At 37.7% G+C, this 19449-nt stretch overlaps 1 protein-coding gene across 7 annotated transcripts in view; it reads right to left on the reverse strand.

Moving 5' to 3' along the window:
• Positions 1–19449, reverse strand: part of ADGRB3 (adhesion G protein-coupled receptor B3) — a 458941-nt gene that overhangs the window by 97427 nt on the left and 342065 nt on the right. For all 7 annotated transcript variants that reach the window (XM_069851423.1, XM_069851419.1, XM_069851421.1 and 4 more), the window contains 2 exons: positions 3731–3857; positions 2001–2104 (listed from right to left, as the gene is read on the reverse strand). In XM_069851423.1, the coding sequence (XP_069707524.1) occupies positions 2001–2104; positions 3731–3857 (231 nt within the window). The remainder of the gene's footprint in view (positions 1–2000; positions 2105–3730; positions 3858–19449) is intronic.

The raw sequence follows: 19449 nt of genomic DNA on the forward strand, positions 1-19449 counted from the left end.
CCTGGGCTAGTTCACAACACTGAGTATCTCTGGACCATAAAGGATTTCAGTACAAGCAAGAGATCACAGCATTGACTTAAGTTAGGAAGGTTTTGGTTTTCCTGCTAGTCCACTATTGATGAAGGGAAGTGAAGGGAAAGGAAGGGAGGGTGAATATTTGACTGATGCTGAATTTATTTTTCAGTTTGAATTTTCAGTTGAGTGGGTCAAATCAATCAACCATAAAAGAATGCTCACACAGGCCTTCTTCACATCAGAATATTTCTACCACATATCATTTCTAAATACACCCTGCCATTCAACTGGAATGTGGGTGTTCCAAAATACAAATACAGACATAGGTTCAAAATATCACATTTCTCCCTACCACTAAATTTATTCAAACTAATGCTTATATACATACAAGTTTCAGTGTCTACATTCTCCTTATAGCTGGTTGTTTGAGAAACACATTGAAGCCAATTTTAATGATTCAAATGGCAGGCCAGTCCATCATCATAATATTTTCAAAATATCTTAGTGACACCAAGATCTGTATCAGTTAAGTTTTCAACAGCTGAATGGAGAACCCATACTAGGTCCATAACACACACATTTTTTTTCTCCACTTGGAAGTTACCATAATTATAGAATCATAGAATCATAGAATCATAGAATCATAGAATCATAGAATCATAGACTGGTTTTGATTGGAAGGGACCTTTAAAGATCATCTAGCTCCAATGCCCCTGCAGTGGGTAGGGTAGGAACACCTTCCAATAGATCAGGTTGCTTAGAGTCCCATCCAATCTGACCTTGAACACTTCAAGTGATGAGGCATCCAAAACTTCTCTGGGAAACCTGTTTCAGTGCCTCATCATCCTCATCAAAAAACATTTCTTCCTTACATCTAATCTAAGTAATGGAGAAGGCCAGTTCCACTGAGCATGACAGTATTTCCATCCAAGTGCTAAATATAGCAGGGAGTGCAAAAATAACACTATAATTCCTCAGATGGGAATTATATCCTGAAATACTCTCATTCCTAGGTTTGACAGACAAGAACTGATAATTTTAATATAACTTATGTAATTCAATATTCTATATTTATTATGTATATGTCTAATCCTGTGAGTTTCTGTGGCTACAAAAAAAGAGTGAAAGAGAAAAAGGTGTAAAGTTATCAATCTGCTTCTGAAAGAAAAATTCTATTGGTTGACTTTACATTACTCTAAAAATTACAGTTTTGTCCCTTTGTTTCTTCTTCCTTGCATTAGAACTTATTTTATCTTTTAGTATGGAAAAAAGTTAAATGAGAAAACCTGTTCCATTTTTTAAATTATTTATTACTTTGTATTACTTGTGCTCTTACTTTTCTATTTCTTCTACAGTAAGACATCATGTTATTTCTCATCACTTCTCAAGTTAATTTACTCCATATGTACCTATTTCACTTTTAAGTCATTAAAATATTTTAATATAGTAAGTTCAAGACTGAAAGAGTATCTCTTACTAGAATGTACCACCACACTATTTGAGACTACTTAATTTTGAAACTTATAACCAAAGTGTGTAAACTCAAAACCACTTGATGGAACCTTCCTAAGTCTGCAATATCTGATGTGGCACTTTCATTATGTCATTTTTATCACATAGAAGTTGTACTTTAAAATATAACTGGAAAAAATAGTCAGCAGTATAGGCCAGAATCCTTACATGAAACATATTACACAGAAAAATCCTGTAAAATGGTAATTAGGACTCTGAATATCCCACTGAAGGAGCAATACCATTCACGCTGGAGAGGGGAAAGAGAAGAGTGGGCAATACCATCACCAGAAGACTGAGAAAGTAAAACTAATCAATCAAATAAACAAAATTAGGCTTCAAAACACGCACTGGTTTTGGGGTATTTTTTTCTTTCCCAAATAATAGATGTTGCACCTAATTCTCTCTTTAAATTTTAATTCGACTAAATATAGCTATCTATTCACATTCAGCTTTGTCAATCCATTACATACCTCCATAGTGCTGCATAGACAACTGCTAGGGTGATCAAGGCCAAGCATGAAAGACCACTGCCTACTATTAAGGTCACTGAGGGTGTACCGGATGATTCCATGATCTGTAAGTCACAACAGACAACCATGAAGAAAAACCATCCTCCAGGAATTGAAACAACAAGTTAAAAGAAAAAGAGCACCAAAAGCAAAATGATAAAAGCAGCCACACTGTCACAGATACCTTTGGTAATACTACTTCTGAAACAGAAAACAACTTAATTTCAAAACTAATCATAACTCTGAGATCTGTTTAATTATTGATACATTCTTCAGAGGCCTTTGGGCTTTAAAATGCCTCATAACATGTGCATGGTGTTTTGAAAAATAAAGACAGTAGTAATATTATCACGTAATTAATAGGAGACTCTGATGTTAGCACAGGTTTAAACTACTTCGCAGTTAAAAATATTTAGAATTGTGTATTAAAGAAACAGTTGTTTTCACTGTATTACATTAAAGATTATCCAGTAATTTGTCCCAGAATGTTATTCATTCTTGTTGCAGAATTACCAAACTTTCTGACTTTTAATAACTTTGACTGCGATCCCCTATTCTCACACACTTAATTTCCTTGGGCCTCTGATTGTCTAGAAGGAATGGCAAGATATCTATGGCAACAATTTCATAAGCCTTTCATAAAGAGCTGCAGATTTAGAATTATTACATTTTTACTCTGTGCATTAATAAAAAATGAAAATAAATAAATGACCTTGAAAATAAACTAGATTTCCTTGCTGTAAAAGAAACTATTATCAGATATCAGGTAAGTGTGTATGTGCTCACATTCTCAAATAGACACGATATTTGGTAATACAAATGGAAAAAATCTAGATCTAAAAGTTTGAAGGGACACCACGTCTTGTTTACTGAAATGTTTTTTAAAGCCTCAGGGGTGTATTGTAAATTCTGTTTATCAAGATATCTTTTGCCACCCAAATAGGAGATAAGACTGATGTACTTTCAGGCCATATCTCAGGCAGAAAGTAACATTTTATGTCAACCACGTTGTTCCAAACTGATCTACTTTGCTATTAAAAAGAGTCAGATCATACACTTCCAAAACCAGGAAAATGAAATTATGCCTTAGCAGGATAACTTCACTAATATTTGTTTTTTAGATATTTTTGCATTCAGTAATACCAGAGTGTCTACTTGTACACTTAATGTCCTCTCTTCCATGAAAACTTAATTATTTTTTTACATCATATCAACAGACTACAAGGAAAATCTGTGCTGAAAATGTCCAATGCAGATCTGCAATCTGTTTTAACTACAGTATCTAGGGTTTTCCTACCACAAGCAATAATAAAGCCCTGTACATTCTCTTGGAAAGGCTTGCAACCTTTAAAAAGCTTGTTAAGTTGATAATTGTTCAATACAAAAGTTTGCAGCACATTTGCATCACAATTAGAAGGCTTTCTCTGAAAAAATTCAGAGTTCAAGAACACGAACATTTCACTAGTTGTATCACAGAATCTGGAATTAATTTCCCTGAGACACTGTAGACACCAGGAGACTAACATTTGCCTACCTGCAATATTAAACGAGTCCTCAACGCAACGTCTGAAATATACTTGAGAGGAGAGCTCGACCAGCTCTCCCCTTCCCCGCAGCAGCCCCCCCTCGCCGCTACTGCCTTTTGCATTAAAACTGGATTTTCCACCACCACCCCCCTCTTTGTTACTTACTATTTCTCTAGGTTGCTGAGCCAAAATGGCGAAGGTAGAGAGACGATCACATAAGCATTTCGTATGGGATGCATCGGTAAGCACAGTTTTACATCCCTGGGTGGACCAGGTTCCCAAAGAGTCGTTCCTGCAAATGAGAGAGAGAAAGGGCGGGGGGGGGGGGGGGGGGGAGGAAGGGAAGGGAAGGGAAAGGAAGAGGGGGAAAAGGGAGAGGAGGGGGGGAAAGGGTGATAATTACGCCTGAGGGGCAATTGGGTGAGGATGCCCTGAGGTTGGGGGGCGGCGGGGAGCGCGGAGCGGGACTTGTTGTGGGGAGCTGTCCGGCGCCCTGGTGCTGAAAGCCCCGAGCGCCGCTCGGCAGCAGCCGCCCCCTGCGCTGCCAGCCACCTCCGAGCCTCACCAGAGCACTGCGAAAAACTCATCGGGAGAAGAGGGGGAGGCTTTCTCTCTCTCTCTCTCCCTCTCTCTCCCTCTCTCTCTCTGTGTTTTTTTTTTTTTCCTTTTCCTACCAGCTCTGTTTCTGGCCCTCGTGTAAAAAGTGTGATGGTCGTAGTCGTAGTGTCTTCCCCCAACCGCCTTCTCCCCGTGTCTGTGTGTGGCTAATTTAAAGGCAGATGGTTCTCAAATGTCCGTCTGTGTTATGCCAGTTGGACAGGGAGATGCTGGATCTTCTGTTCCGATGGTTATTTTTTGCTGAGGATTTTGGGGGTTTTGGGTTGTCATTTTTAGTGATCAGCCTTAGAAATTTCACCCTGGAAACAGCAGCATCAGATGCCTCCGACTTCTGACTTAGCTTCAGCAGAGGGGTGGATTTCAGTACAGCAGCACACAACATCACCAAAGAGACACACGAGTTCGCCCTCCAGACATCACTCAGTCAACTCGCCTTTCCCTAGCTCCCTCCCCTTCTCTATTTCTTTTTCTTGGTGGGGGGGCAGCACCATGCTAACCCCAAACCAAAGTGATCATTTGCTGGCACCTTTCACCAACCACCCATAAACAAAACAGGATGATTAACACAGCCCCCGAATTCAATTAGACATTCAATATGCTAATGCAAAGTCTGAAACCCACCCCAGCAGAACAATAAAAATGGTATCAACCCACGTTTTCTTTGTGCAGGCAAGAAGAGGGAGAGATGAAAAATCATCTTTCCTTTTTCCTGAACTGCAGTGGAGGGGGGGGGGAAATAATTTCTACAGCAAAACGGGGGTGGCTTCAACTAAAGCAAACCTATTATCTCTACATATGTTATGTTTAGAGAACAACGATTGGGTTTCTTTCTTCTTTTCTCCTCTCCTTTCATGTTCAGGGAGCAACTGCAGCGACTCTGCTGCCAGCAGCAGCATGTGCACTGTCAATTCCTGTCCTTTTCACCTCAGGTCACTAAATGACTAGAGAAAAGAAAAACGAAGGTGGAAGGAAAAATGTGGGGGAATAATAATTTTCCGTCCCTGTGATCACCCTTGTTTCACCTCTTCTGCCTCAACAACCCACCTTTGTGAGTGATTCTATATGCCAGGGCCCTCATGCAAAGGTAATTTGTTATCCCAAGCCTGCTCTCAGGGTGCAGTTCACCCCAGCCCACCTCAGAATTTTGCGCCACTAGTTTTTGAACACACACCAGATGCAACCCTTACAAACTATTGTCTTTAGAACAGTATCCTGTAATAAACAAAACAAACAGCAACTGAGGGAAACAATTGAGGGAAAATCACCAATTCTTCAAGTGACTAAAGCTGTCCATTAGCTTTCCCTCACAAATTGTGCCTTTCAGAGACCCACAGGCTAAATCAGCAACCACTTTGAAAAATACAGTTACATATTCCAAATTCTGATGCATTATCTGCTGAATAACTTAAGCAATTTATTTTATGAGCTTTCCTGTCTCTTATCTTATTGCAACACATAGTTAAGGCCAAATGAAATGCACTTATCTGTTCTGATTAAATATTAATCAATGATAGCTTAAGAGAAATTGACATGTTTTGAAACAAAAGGATGGTATTATTCATCCTGAGACTAAGATATAACGTATTGAACTTATCCTACTCTGAAAAGCACTAGATGCAAAATACATACAGTTGGCACTAAATCCTTGCTGATTATGTCCAATGCATAGAGTTAGACAAGTACTAGTTATAAAAGGTAGAAAGCGACAGAGCAGCTTGATTTAAAACAAAACATATGTTACAATTATAATTGTTTAAATTACTATAAATCATGGTCAGTCCACCAGACTTAGGGTGGCGTATTCTGTTCTTCCAGTCACTTGCGCAAAATCAAAATTCCAGTCATACACTAGCTGAGCAGTTCATTGTTGTTCTATATCATCAGTTATTACAAATACACTGCATATTTTGCAAAGCTTCTTGAATACTACTGCAAATTTTAGTGGAATTTCCAAAAGCACCATAAATTATGAAAATGCTCTAATTCAATTGAATTTAAAAATAAGACATGCATTGACACAGCAGGAGCAGAGCCAGTCTAACATGGACACTTTTTACATTTCATTGTTCATTTTTCCAATGATACACCTTCATTTCTTGCCTAATAGCATTATACTCGAATATGAAACAGATGAAAATTCAGTGATTAAATATGGTCTATCTCTCTTTTCTAACCAAAGCAGATAAAAAAAAAGCCTCATTAACAAATATATTTGTAGCCTGTTGAAATGACGGCTGACAGAAGCTGTGCAGAATGTATACTAAGTCCATGAAAAAGATAGAATAATGAGCAGAAACCAGAAGAAAAATGTGACTGCAATTTGTTGCATGATGCTCGTGTCTGCAGAATAGTAAATGTACAATCACTAACTCACTCAGAGATGCTGGATATTTTGACTTGCTGAAATAAAGTCAGTATTTGATTTCAGGTATAAAGAAAATAAGGAACAGGAATATGGAATTAAAACACACATATTATATTTAGTCCATCTTAGTGCAACACTTTTTATGAAGTCCTTCATCTATGACTTGTCCTTCTTACAATGTAACTTTGCTGGGGCCAATCAGAATATCTCCCATACTTGCAAGTTTCATTCCTTTTTGGTGTGATTTTCTTTAACTGTATGTCTAATGTTTCGGGTTATCATATGAATATGCAAGAGGGCACCTATTTTTCCTGTGGATCTTTCTTGTTATGCAGAAAGCCATAAAGAAGTAACAGGTACTATTAACACATGTTCTATTTATATCAAGCAAAATTATCAAACTGAAAATATGTAGCAAATATAGATGCAGGTTCATGCCCATTATTGGCAATTTTGTACTGTTCCAGTGAGCTGCAGTTGATTTAATCAACCTGGCAGAATTCCCATGATATTAACAAAGGAATTCCCAAGAAGTGAAAATTCACCACTGCAGATCCTGTGTCATCATGCAGCTGAGGAAGGGAAAAAGGTTTGAGTAAGATGTAAGTTGGGCTGCCAGATGTATGGCTAATATGGCACGAGCACAGAAAAAAACTCAACTCCAACATTTCCCTCTGAGTGTTTTCTTCTGAGAGTAGGCTTACAGTTAGAGGAATGGTGGAATTTCTTTTCAAAACCCTTTCAGAGTTCCATGTAAACTTCTTGATTCTAATCAAGAATTTGGGAACAAATTGTATAATGAAAATGATGGTTGAATGATGCACAGGAAAGTATTTTATTCAGGTATGATATAGAAGAAATAATGTGATTTTTACTTTTTAATAATGTATTATGCAATATTGCATGATATATGAGTGATGCTCACTACTGAAAACAATGATATAACTGTCTCAGATATTGACATGGAAATTTAGTTTATAGAATAGGAGTATTTTTGTAGAATAAAATATTCATTCACAGACACAACAGCAAATGTGACACAGATGGATGATCAAGCCACATTTGATATGCTAGCAGCAATGTTTCCCTAATTTTGTAGTAGTTTTCTTGGCCTCATGACATGATTTACCAGTTACTATTATCACATATTGTTAAAATTGATAATATATGTCTTACTAATTGCATTGTTTGGTCAGCTTTAACATATTGACAAATAAAAATCGGCTATGATACGGCTGTCAAAATCATCCAGTAAAAGACTTCACCTCATGATGTGCACTACATTATTAATTTATTTCAAATAAGTTATTTTCAAATGAAAGATTATTTTTCTTGAGGGAGATGCTGTGAGACAGAGAAAATTGAAGTTACAAATATTGTTAACTATTTTTTTCTATAATGGCAACTAGGATTCCAAGTAGTTGTTGGTATTTTGATCATCATAGTGAAGACTTAACCTCTTGGCTACACATATGCTTCCTTTAGTTATTTCTTTGATGATTGATAATTGTTCTTAAAGTATGATGAGAAACCTTTTCAATCATTAAGTTACATAACTCAAGTAACAGCAAGAAGCAGTTATTTGAGTATTTGAAAACAGCTTTGTAGAAAGCAAACTACACTGGATTCAAGAAATTACAATATTATCTCTTCTGAGAAAATTTTAATTCTTCCCACCTCTTGTGTGTGTTCTTTCTCTTCAATGAGGTGCTATTTTTCCATTAGGACAGACTTTGGCATTCCAACTCTATTCTTGGTAAAGAATAGCATGTAATGATAAGAAGCACCGGGAAAATGCAGATATAAGAATTTCTTAGCTTAGCAAAAGATAGGAAGTAAGCTCATGGCCCTTATGAGTAGCAGATTATATACATTATAGTGCCTGCTCAGACGTGCTGGCTGGCATATTAGTGAATATAAAGTCCTTCCAACACCTGCTTGGTTCTTTACACCTGGACCTAAAATCCCAGGGAAGCCATAGCGAAGGCTCAACTGCAGGAAGTCTCCTTTCAGTTGTGCATGTCCATATGTTTGAGACATGACTTAACTCTTAGTATGCATAATTTCTACTGTGATTAATCTTATTCCTACCAGTAGTATACAGCAACATCTGGTTTATCTCCATAGCTTTTCCTGAAGTATAAAAAAACAGGGAAGAAAGAAAGAAAAAAACCTAAGCAAACACAAAGGAAAGGTGTATGCAAACAGTCTTTGCTTAATAATGTCACAGATAAAACTGCAGTTTAACAAAGCATTGTTTACCCTGAAATTCTTAATACGATTAACATTTTGTCTTTATGACTTAAAGCTTTATTGCCCTTCACACAATTTAGAAAAACTAATGCATGTAATTGTGGAAATTAAAAGAAATAAAACATAAAAAAATAACTGCGTTATTATTACATGTCTAAAACATCACGAATGTCCCCAAAAGAATGTCTTAATTTCTGTGGTATAAGAAGAAAAACGTGGATGTTGTATATCATGTAATTGTACTGCCAGCCAGACTACTATGGGGAGTTCATTTTCCGAAAGGATAAGACCGTTTCAGGCATTGCATTGTTTGTTTTTCCTCAGTGACATACTTGGAAATTTTTTTTTTTCTTTGGACAAAGAAAGTAGAAATCCTTGAAAAATTACTTATTTGAATATTTTTTTTTGTAAAATAAATGTACATCTGGGCTGGAAATCAATTTTTATTCCAATGCGATTTAAACCAGAGGAGATATTGAGACCTAAAAAGTAGGGTTTATAACAGAGCCATCGTATTTATAAGCATACGTTGTTACATTAACTTTCTAATAATGTACAACTCATAGAAAGGTCTGAGGGAAGATCAAAAATTGCCTTGGTTTTAACTTTGATTACTATATATATATACACACACAAATGATTCATCAAAAGGCAAGCTATGGAAGTGAGTATTAATGCTTGCGGGAATATTTTATTACTCTTCATAACTTTCCTGTCCATGCAGTTTAGGGCATGGTCTAAACACAGTATAAATAAACTGTCTTGTAATTAACAGTTGCCATGTCATTAGCATACTGCATGTGTATCAAAGTGGAAAAGGAAAAGAATTTCTAAAGGAATATGGGATGAGACAAATACTAGGAGTTTCCTTTCTTCTGCTGCTTAGTTCTTGATTACTGGTGCTGTGTACTACTATTCCAACTCTGAATTATCATTATTAGACTTACAGGATCCATACATGGTTTTGAACTTCAGATGAACTACAGTCATTGTGCTCTATTACTGTACCCTAAAGAGCCCAATGGATGGACATTTTAAAAAAAAGCATTCTCCCTCCTTTCCCAAGATTAAGCAGAAAATTTCCTAAGAGGATGAGTATTGATGCATCAAAAAAAATAGAGGGAAACCAATGTGTTTGGATAGCTTCACCTCTGCCTGACCCTGTAGAGGCTCTCAGAGAAAGTAGCATAGAGGTGAGTACAGAGTGCTCCTACTATGTACACACTGCCAAGGGATGCAGTGTCTGTTGAGGATTTATGAGAACTATGACTTCTTTCCTCATGGACATCTAGAATGAACACAGCAAACAAGAGGTCACACTTCCCTTCCAGGATATCTTGTCTCAAGATGATGATTTCCTAGAAACTACAGGAATCAACAGAGGCATATTTCTTATTTTCATAAAATGAGGTCCAGCTGATAGAGACCCCCACTCGAGGAGATGCAATACTGGACCTGGGAAGATCATGGAACAGATCCTCCTAGAAGCTCTGCTAAAGCACATGGAGGACATAGAGGTGATTAACGGAAGCCAGCATGGCTTCACCAGGGGCAAATCCTGTCCCTCAGGGGTCTGTACTGGGACCAGTGCTGTTTAATATCTTTATCAACAATATTGACAGCGAGATCGAGTGCACCCTCAGCAAGTTTGCAGATGACAGCAAGCTGAGTGGTGCAGTTGTCACACCAGAAGGATGGGATGTCATCCAGAGGGACCTGGACAGGCTGGAGAAGTGGGGCTGTGAGAACCTCATGAGGTTCAACAAGACCAAGTGCAAGGTCCTACACCTGGGTCAGGGCAACCCCCATTTCCAGTACAGGATGGGGGATGATGTGACTGAGAGCTGCCCTGCAGAGAAGGATTTGGAGGTGCTGGTTGATGAGAAGCTTGACATGAGCCGGCAATGTGTGCTCACAGCCCAGAAGGCCAGCTGTATCCTGGGCTGCATCAAAAGCAGCATGGCCAACAGGTTGAGGGAAGCGATTCTGCCCTTCTGTTCCAATCTTGTGAGACCTCATCTGGAGTCCTGTGTCCCGTTCTGGAATCCTCAACATAAGAAGGATGGGGAGCTGTTGGAATGCATCCAGAGGAGGGCTACAAGTATGATCCGAGGGCTTGAGCACCTTCCATACAGGGACAGGCTGAGAAAGTTGGGCTTGTTCATCCTGGAGAAGAGAAGGCTCTGAGGAGATCTTATAGTGACCTTCTAGTACCTGAAAGGGGCTACAAGAAAGCTGGGGAGGGACTATTCAGAAAGGCTTGTGGTGATAGGATGAGGGTGAATGGGTATAAACTGGAGAAGGGCAGATTTAGACTAGACATTAGGAAGAATTTCTTCGCCATGAGAGTGGTGAGACACTGGAACAGATTGCACAGGGAAACTGTGGCTGCCCCATCCCTGGAGGTGTTCAAGGCCAGGTTGGATGGGGCCGTGAGCAGCCTGATCTAGTGGAATGTCCCTTCCCATGGCAGGGGGGCTGGAACTAGGTGATCTTTAAGGTCCCTTCCAACCCAAACTATTCTATGATTCTATGAATAATTGAAGCAAATTGGTCAACTCTACTACAAATTCTACAGTGAATTGTTATCTTGCTTCCGGATGAGGTCTCATTTATTATCAGTCTGTATTCTAATTTTGTGTTTCATTTCAATACAGTTTTGATAAGTTTGTTCACTGAGAAAGGGAAATACACCTGGTAATGCTGAATGACCAAGACAACAGAGGATCACGTTACATTTTGCAAGCATGTATTACTCAGCTGTGGGTACATTCAGAGTTTGCACTCATCATTTAAGTTGCTGTATCATGCATTTGGTTTCTTGGGGTAAAGTAATAAAGAGACTTGCTACGATCAAATGTATGTCTTCAAAGTTTGCAGTAGTGAGTTTAGTAGCATTTTGGATACGTATAAAATTGCTCAGTTTCAACTAGGTTCAGTTTATATGATAACATTAGCAGATATTTTGTAGAAAAAAAGAAAAGGTAGATTTCCACAAATATTTTATCAGCTTTCATTCCTCAAGAAATGAGTAAAATCTTTCATATTCATTTGTTCAGACTGTATAAATATTTTTGTAGGTTTATGGTGACTAAGGAAAGATTGCCATATAGTCTTTTCCCATTGATCAACTTGTGAAATCTTTCATGCTGCACTACTATTCACAGGGACTCCTAGCAAAAAAAAGATCCTTGTAAATTGTATATAGTCAGGGGCTTAAAAGATTAGGGGCTCACAAGTTTATCCTGGAAATTAAGAGTGTCAAAGCTTGGATTAGGGTTGTAGCTGTTGTTAATGTTTCTTCCAAATGACAAGATTAGCAATAAAGCATAGTGTCATTAGTTCAAGTTTCAAGGCCAGCTATGACCAGCAGGAAGAAGAACAAGTGTGAAAGGGAATTGATGATTGCAAAAGGGAAGAACAGAGGCTAGGCATCCATCAAGGTTATTGTTATAACAATCTACGCGATTCTAGATTGAGTGGCCAGATAAAACTATAAAGAGTACATGTCCAGTCTCCTCAGAGACTGCTTTGAATTAGACTCCAGAGATGCCAACCATAAGGTTTGAAGAAAGTTAAGCCACAAAATGAGAATGGCAGAAGCAAGCATGTAAAGTGGTCAGGCACTGAAATGATGTTTATTGTTCTGATGATGCCAAAGAGAGCTGAGCTTGCTTTTGGAGCTAGATATGTACATGCTATCTTTCAAAACCTGAAGTATGGTTCACTTCAAAGATGAACAATGGAGAGTTCCCCCCTTTTTATCTAGCAACTCAGTGGTGGTGAGATAGGTAAGTTCATTTTCCTTCTCCGCATGGGGGTGTTGAATAGATGTTTTGCAGAGGACCTAACCTCAATTTACAGTATATTCTGGTGTGAGTGTAACCTCACCTCTTCTTATTGAAGCAGGTCCTTAGTGACCAGAACTACACCTTAGGCCAGAAGGTGAAGCAAAGCATGGACTTTGCAGCCATACTGTAGGAAGACAGGGATTGGGACCTGCATTTCATTTCCTACTCCACTCAGTATTACTTATTTAGCAAACTGAGCATTCATACAGTAGTGCTGCATGTTCTCTGAAGATCCTCAGGTTTCATACATGTTTCATCGTATCTTAGCTGCGTAAGAACTCTCCTGTTTGTCAGTGTCTTCTCCCCTGGATCTTGTGTAGCACCTGCTGCTCCTACACAAGCCTGCTGTGTATCCTACAGCTCTGTCACCTGTGGCTTCTCTGAAGAACATGCTGCAGAGCTATAGCAAGCAGACCTAAGTTGTCTCAGTGTCCAATTTTAAGGAAAGAAATAAAGACCTTTTTCCTGTCCACTTACTCTTTGAAAACAAACTTAAATCAAGCCTGGTTGAAACAATACAAACAACCAAAATAGGACACAGTTATAAATGTTTATAGGACATACATACATACGTAAATAAATAAAACTGACATTTGCTTTACTGACACAAGGCTTATGTCAGCAGTATGTCTCCTCTTTCATTCAGCTGTTACTCTGCAGGATTTCCTAAACATTCAATTTATAGAGAGTTCTATTTTCTATATATGTTAGGCCTCAGGTTATGTTCCTTTTCTTGTGTAAGACATTTGCTTTCTGTAACCAATCCTCTTTTGTAAGTCCTCCCCAGGAGTCTAAACAGAGCTAATCTGTTTTTCCTCAAATTGATTTTTTTCTTTCTTATTTGGGAGATAATCTGACCATCCTTCTTAATTAAAAGAATTATTTTTTTTTCTTCCTTAGAGATGTCTCTTTGTTAGATGGGATGTTATCTTGTGTACCTGACTGGCCAATTAACAACTCCTTGAGTAATGCTTATCTCCCTATTCTCTCTTTGGTGAGTCAGAGTGCATCCTGAGTGAACCTGCACTGAATTTTTTACTGCTTCTCAGGCTGCACATTAAAAACACATTTATTACAAATACCTCAACCAGAGAAAGGTTTATAGCTTCTATTGCCTTTTGACTGAGATCAGACACATAGCAATTAGCCAGTTTGAGATGACAAGGGTTTGCAGTGATCTGATGCTTAACATCTTCAATTAGAAATCTTTTCTTCAGTGAAAACCTTAACCACAGACTGTAAAAGTGAGTAGTCTTTCCCTTTCTCACAGTCAATATCTGGTTATAATATGAAAGAATATCGGTAATGCTGAGCACAGGGAATTAGAGAAGCTTCCTTACTCTGAAATGCCCTAGAGATTGGATATTTTGTCATTCCTTCTGAAAAGGTTCTGAATTTTGCAAGCACAGAGGAGACTTTGCCTTGGGTAAGTCTCTTTTGTCCTGGGTACATTTTCTAATTCATAAGAAACTCTGGATTTAGGATTCTCCAGAACCGTACAGTGACTGGAAAGGAGGTCTGACAAAGCTCATTAAGGATTGAGGTACATAAATGGCAGGAATCTGACTATCTCACACAATGATTAAGACTTTATAAGATGGGGCAATGCAACAAGTCCATGCAAGCAGTTGAGATGCAATGACTTTGTATGTGCCTGTCTGACAGCAAATGGAATGCAACATAGCTAAACACAAAGCTTTCTTACAGTGTTGTTTGCAATCTGATTAAAAAATCAAAACTAAACAACCCAGATGTAGTTAAAGCTGATAGATGTAAGCTGTACATTGAAAACTCTAGAATTCACAGAGCTAACTTCTATGACATTATAAAGTAATGCATCTTTATGTACGTCAGTGATTTTCACATTTTTTTTTTTTTTTTAAAGATGTTGGAAAACCATTGTGAATACAGAGTCAAATAAAATCAACTACAGATTTAGGAAATGGAGGCTCTTCTGTTAAAAGAAAAAAGAAGATGTAAGAGACACCTCCTTAACCTCCTTAACTTTAGATTTTTCCAAGCCAATCTTAGCTTGATGATCTTGCCTTTCAATAAGTCTTCATACCTTAGGATTTTATTAAGGTATCTGTTCAGCTTCCAGACTCAAAATGGTTTTAATCTAGCCACTCTGAAGTGCAGCTATGTGAGCTACTGCTCATATGAATCTTCTTGAGGGGATATATTTATTGACCAACTGGACACTAATGTAAGCTACACCTAACCAACATGCTTTTTCATACCACTTCATACCTGTGTAATACCATTAATACCATGTTCCCTAAAACCAAGTTAGCTGATAATTATAATCTCCAGAGCTAACATTTAAACTGTTCCACTGTGGTTTGTGCCAGGAGTGCCTAGTACAGAGGATAGAAGGAGGTGTGCATCACACTGCAACAGAACACAGGAAAACAGATGCTTCCATATTTCATCTGGAAAATGCTGGGAAAAGATGAGGTTCTGCACCATGCCATGTAATATCCTTTTATTTACCACGGATAGTGCTAAATCAATAGTACATAAGGGTACACGTTTCAAAGGAGGCCACTGTGGTGCACAAGGTTCAGTGGATTCTGTGCACGATGCTCTGAGCTTCATCTGCACATGCTGCACAAGCCAGCCATGTGCCCTCATGGCCAAGAAGGCCAGCGTGAGGTGCATCAAGAGGAGCACAACAAGCAAGCTGAAGGAGATTATATTCCCCCTCTACTCTGCCCTAGTGTGGCCACATCTAGAGTACTGTGTCCAATTTAAGCTTCCCAGATCGAGAAAGACAAGGAACTACTGGAGAAAGTCCAGCAGAAGGCCACAAATATATCAGGGGATTGGAGCATCTCTCTGATGAGGAAAGGCTGTAAGATTTGGGTCTGTTAATCCTGGAGAAGACTGAGAGTGAATCTTATCAATACTTATAATTATCTAAAGGGCAGGTGTCAGGAGGATGGTGCCAGACTTTTCTAAATGGTGCCCAGTGGCAGGACAAAGACACAAAACTGGAGCATAGAAAGATCTATCAGAACACAGTGAAAGACTTCTTTACTGTGGGGGTGATTGAGCACTGGAATAGGCTTCCCAGAGTTGTTGTGAAATCTCCTTCTCTGCATATATTCAAAACCTACCAGGACATATTCCTGTACAACCTGCTGTAGGTGAATCTACTTCAGTAGGGGAGTTGGACTAGATGATTTACAGAAGTGTCTTCCAACGCCTACCATACTGCGATTCCGTGATTCTGTAATATGTCTGATGCACTCACAATGCAACAGACAATTTGCCTTTGTAACAACCATATATCTGGAAGGCCCAGAAAAATTCACTGCACTGAACAGTAGCAATAAAAGATTTAAGTCCTTTTACTCCTTTAGGAAATCCATTTCATCTAGTCACATGTCAGCTAGATTGTGTGTTTAGACAAATGTGACTGCTGGCATTAAAACCAATATAAATTGCTTAAGAGGTTTGATGAGTGGTTTTATTTCACAGTCTAAAAAGGGATAGAGGAGGTGTTGGGGAGTATGTGAAAAAAAAAAAAAAGCCAAAAAAAGGAAGTTTGAACAAATGAGGAAAGCTTACTAGCCTATCCACTTTATTCCATCTCCTGAAAATATTCTTCCATTTGCGTGTAGCTTCATGGTGGGGAACAGTAAGAGAAAAATTCCCAGTGCTCTGCAGGAACAGGGGTTGTAATAATGGGCTTGTCTTTTGTCAATTTACAAAGTTGGTGTAGTCTTCAGCCTTCAGGTATGGTAGAAAGGGACTTAAAAAGTGTCCCAAAATAATCAATGCTAATACACTAATGTTCTATCTACCCACATTATATAGCAACCTTCAGCTAAAAGCCTTAAAACAGAGACCAGCAGAGTCATCATGAATCTCAACATGAGGCTCAAGAAAATTGAGACATCCCTAGAACTCGAGGCCAAAATATAAATGCGAGGGTAAATTACTTTGAGGCTCAAAAGAAAATGCAGCCAAATACAGTGCTATATTTACTTCCTTCTGTCAATATATGGAGGACTTATACACTACTTCTGATGCTTACAACATTATAGCATCCAGAATATTAAAAGTGTATGCATCTAAAACATACATGCTAATATTATTCAGTTAATGCTGCAGATTTTGCAGGATGAAATCAACTCTCATTGGCATGAAAGGCATATCACAAGCTGTCTGTCTGTCTCTGATGTGTCACATAGATGCAGCACGCATTAGTTGAAAATTCCAAATCTGAAATGTCTTTTCTCTCAGTCAGACATGGAGTTGAAAGTAGAAACTGCTACAGTGCCTTGTTACATTTTGAAAAAAAATTGCATTTAGTTATTTTTTCATGCTCCTTGACGCTTTAAAAGTGTAATAAATAAAGAATATAATTAATTTAGATTACACTACTTGATCTGAATTACATACAGACTGCTAAGTACATGAAGCTTATTAGCTAGAATATATCTCCTCGAAATTACATAATGATGAATGCAATTGCAGTCATTGTCTGTGCATATGTAGTATTCGGGGAATGTCATGACTACTCTTCATGTCAGTGCATACTGTATATTGATTGGACCTGTCAACTTCAATGGAGTATCCTCAGTATAATTCACATCAGAACCTGGCACTATATTTTGATCTTTCAGACAGCTAAATGATATCTAAAATTACATATAAGCAAACATCTTTCTATTGAGTATGCATTGGAGAAAACTTATGTGTATATTTTAATTCAAAGATGCTAGAGAATGTCAAGTGTGTGATGTGTTCTTCATCTATATTAGTTTTCAGCAGAGGTTTGGAAATAGCAGAAGAGAAAATATGACTATGCCACTCTAAAAATGTCTGCGGTATGCCCACATTTTGAATGCAGTATGCAGTCCTGATCTCTTCCTAGCTCAAACAGATCTAGTGGAACTAGGAAAGCTAAAGAGAAAGGGGACAAGGTGACAGAAGGTACAGGACAGCTTCTGTAAGGTAAGTTTCTCCAGTCTGGGTAAGAGGTGGTTGAGGGAGGTCTAATAAAGGTCTGTAAGAATGCCATGGTGAAAATGAATCAGAAATGATTGTTTGTTATTCTTTGTAATGTAAGATCTAAGGCATTAAATTAAATTATTAGGCTGTATATTCAGAAGAAACAATAGGATGCATTTTTTCTCACAGGGCATAGTTAAACAGTAGATCATTACCACAGGAGGTTATAAATGACAGAAGACTGTGTGATCTGAAAGAGTGATTAGATAAATTCACAGACAGAAAAAATCTTTTACGCTATAGCATACAAAGATAAAAAAATCTGACTGTATAGTACAAACATGTTGGAATTTGAAAGGCGTACCAGGGGAATATCTACTAAATATGTATCTCATTCTAAGCATTCTCCTAAGTATCTGTTAACAGCCACTGTGGCTGTCAGGACACTGGGTCTAGACTAACCTTTAACCTGCACAGCGCTATTCTTCCTGGTTTAAAGTTTTTGCTTTTAAATTAATCACATTTCAGTTTGCTGGTTGTTCCACATGCATATGCATATTAAACCTAAAACATAGTGCTGAGACAGCAGTATCTTAGCTAAGCCTAAATATAATGTTGAGGTACTATAACATCCTACATTTATAAATTGAACTTCTTGGCATCACATAAGTGGACATTGAACAGAATTAAATCTTTATTGCTTTTCATTAATGCTTTATCTCATATGAGAGAGAAGATCTTATTTCCTTCGTTTAATAGTGTAGAATTAGGATGTTTTAAGTGTACTGAGATCCTGAAATATTTCATAGTATTCTATCAAGACAGACAGAATATATATGTGTGTGTATACAGATATTATAGACAGAGGTAATAGGCATTGTAATGGTGGTACTTGTTATTGTAGCTCATATGATTTTAATACACTTCATAAGGTCTGTTTTTAGGTTTACCCTAACGATGGCTTCACACTTGATTCTGTGCGTGATCTAACCATTAAGCACTTAGAAAAAGATTTGCTTCTTTTCTTCACAATGTTGCTTTTCTCTATATAAAATTATGCTTCTTGACCCTTAGAATGGTCAAGTTTAAATTCCAAACCTGTAACATCTATTCTGTATTTAAAAATGTCATCGCTTTTAAGCCCAATACCAAGCAATCCTGCAGGGCTAGAGGCAATAACTTGTAAAGGGAAAAATTCTCAGCTTTCCGATTGGACACACAGACCTTGTCTTTAACCCTGCAGGGCTGTCAGCTATCAAACTTTGAAGTCATGACATTTTAAATAAAATGTACAGAGGAGTTATTTTATAGGAACAGAAAACCATTTTAGCTTACTTTATAAAGTTTTATTGCTCCTTTTTTTGCCCTATGCTTTCAATGAGTAAGATATTTAGTTTTACAGGTGGATGTGTATGAAGACAGTAGTAGTAAATGCTTTAAAAAGTCTCACTTATTCTAAAGGTTATATGATGTAAATTCATTCAAAGATATTAGGAGTTGTGGGAAAACGGAGGAATGAAACTCTCAAGGTCAGGAATACAGAAACAATGGCCTTAGCTGCAACTTTTCATATGGTTGTGTTTTAATGTCTGGTGTCATTTTAACTTTCAGGCCATCTCATATTAAAATTAATTAAAACAATTGCAGCAATAGTTGTATTAAACCATCCTTCATTTTCAATGATATGTTAATTAATACCAGTATGTAGCACAATGAAAATTGGAATTTCTTACAGATTCCTATAAAGGGGCTATAACAATACCGATACTATTACTTTGAAAAGATGTTAAAAAATATTGGTTCACTTGCTTTTAAAACTGCAAATATGTTACTGC

This window comes from Phaenicophaeus curvirostris, chromosome 2 (assembly GCF_032191515.1).
Source record: "Phaenicophaeus curvirostris isolate KB17595 chromosome 2, BPBGC_Pcur_1.0, whole genome shotgun sequence".
NCBI lineage: Eukaryota > Metazoa > Chordata > Aves > Cuculiformes > Cuculidae > Phaenicophaeus > Phaenicophaeus curvirostris.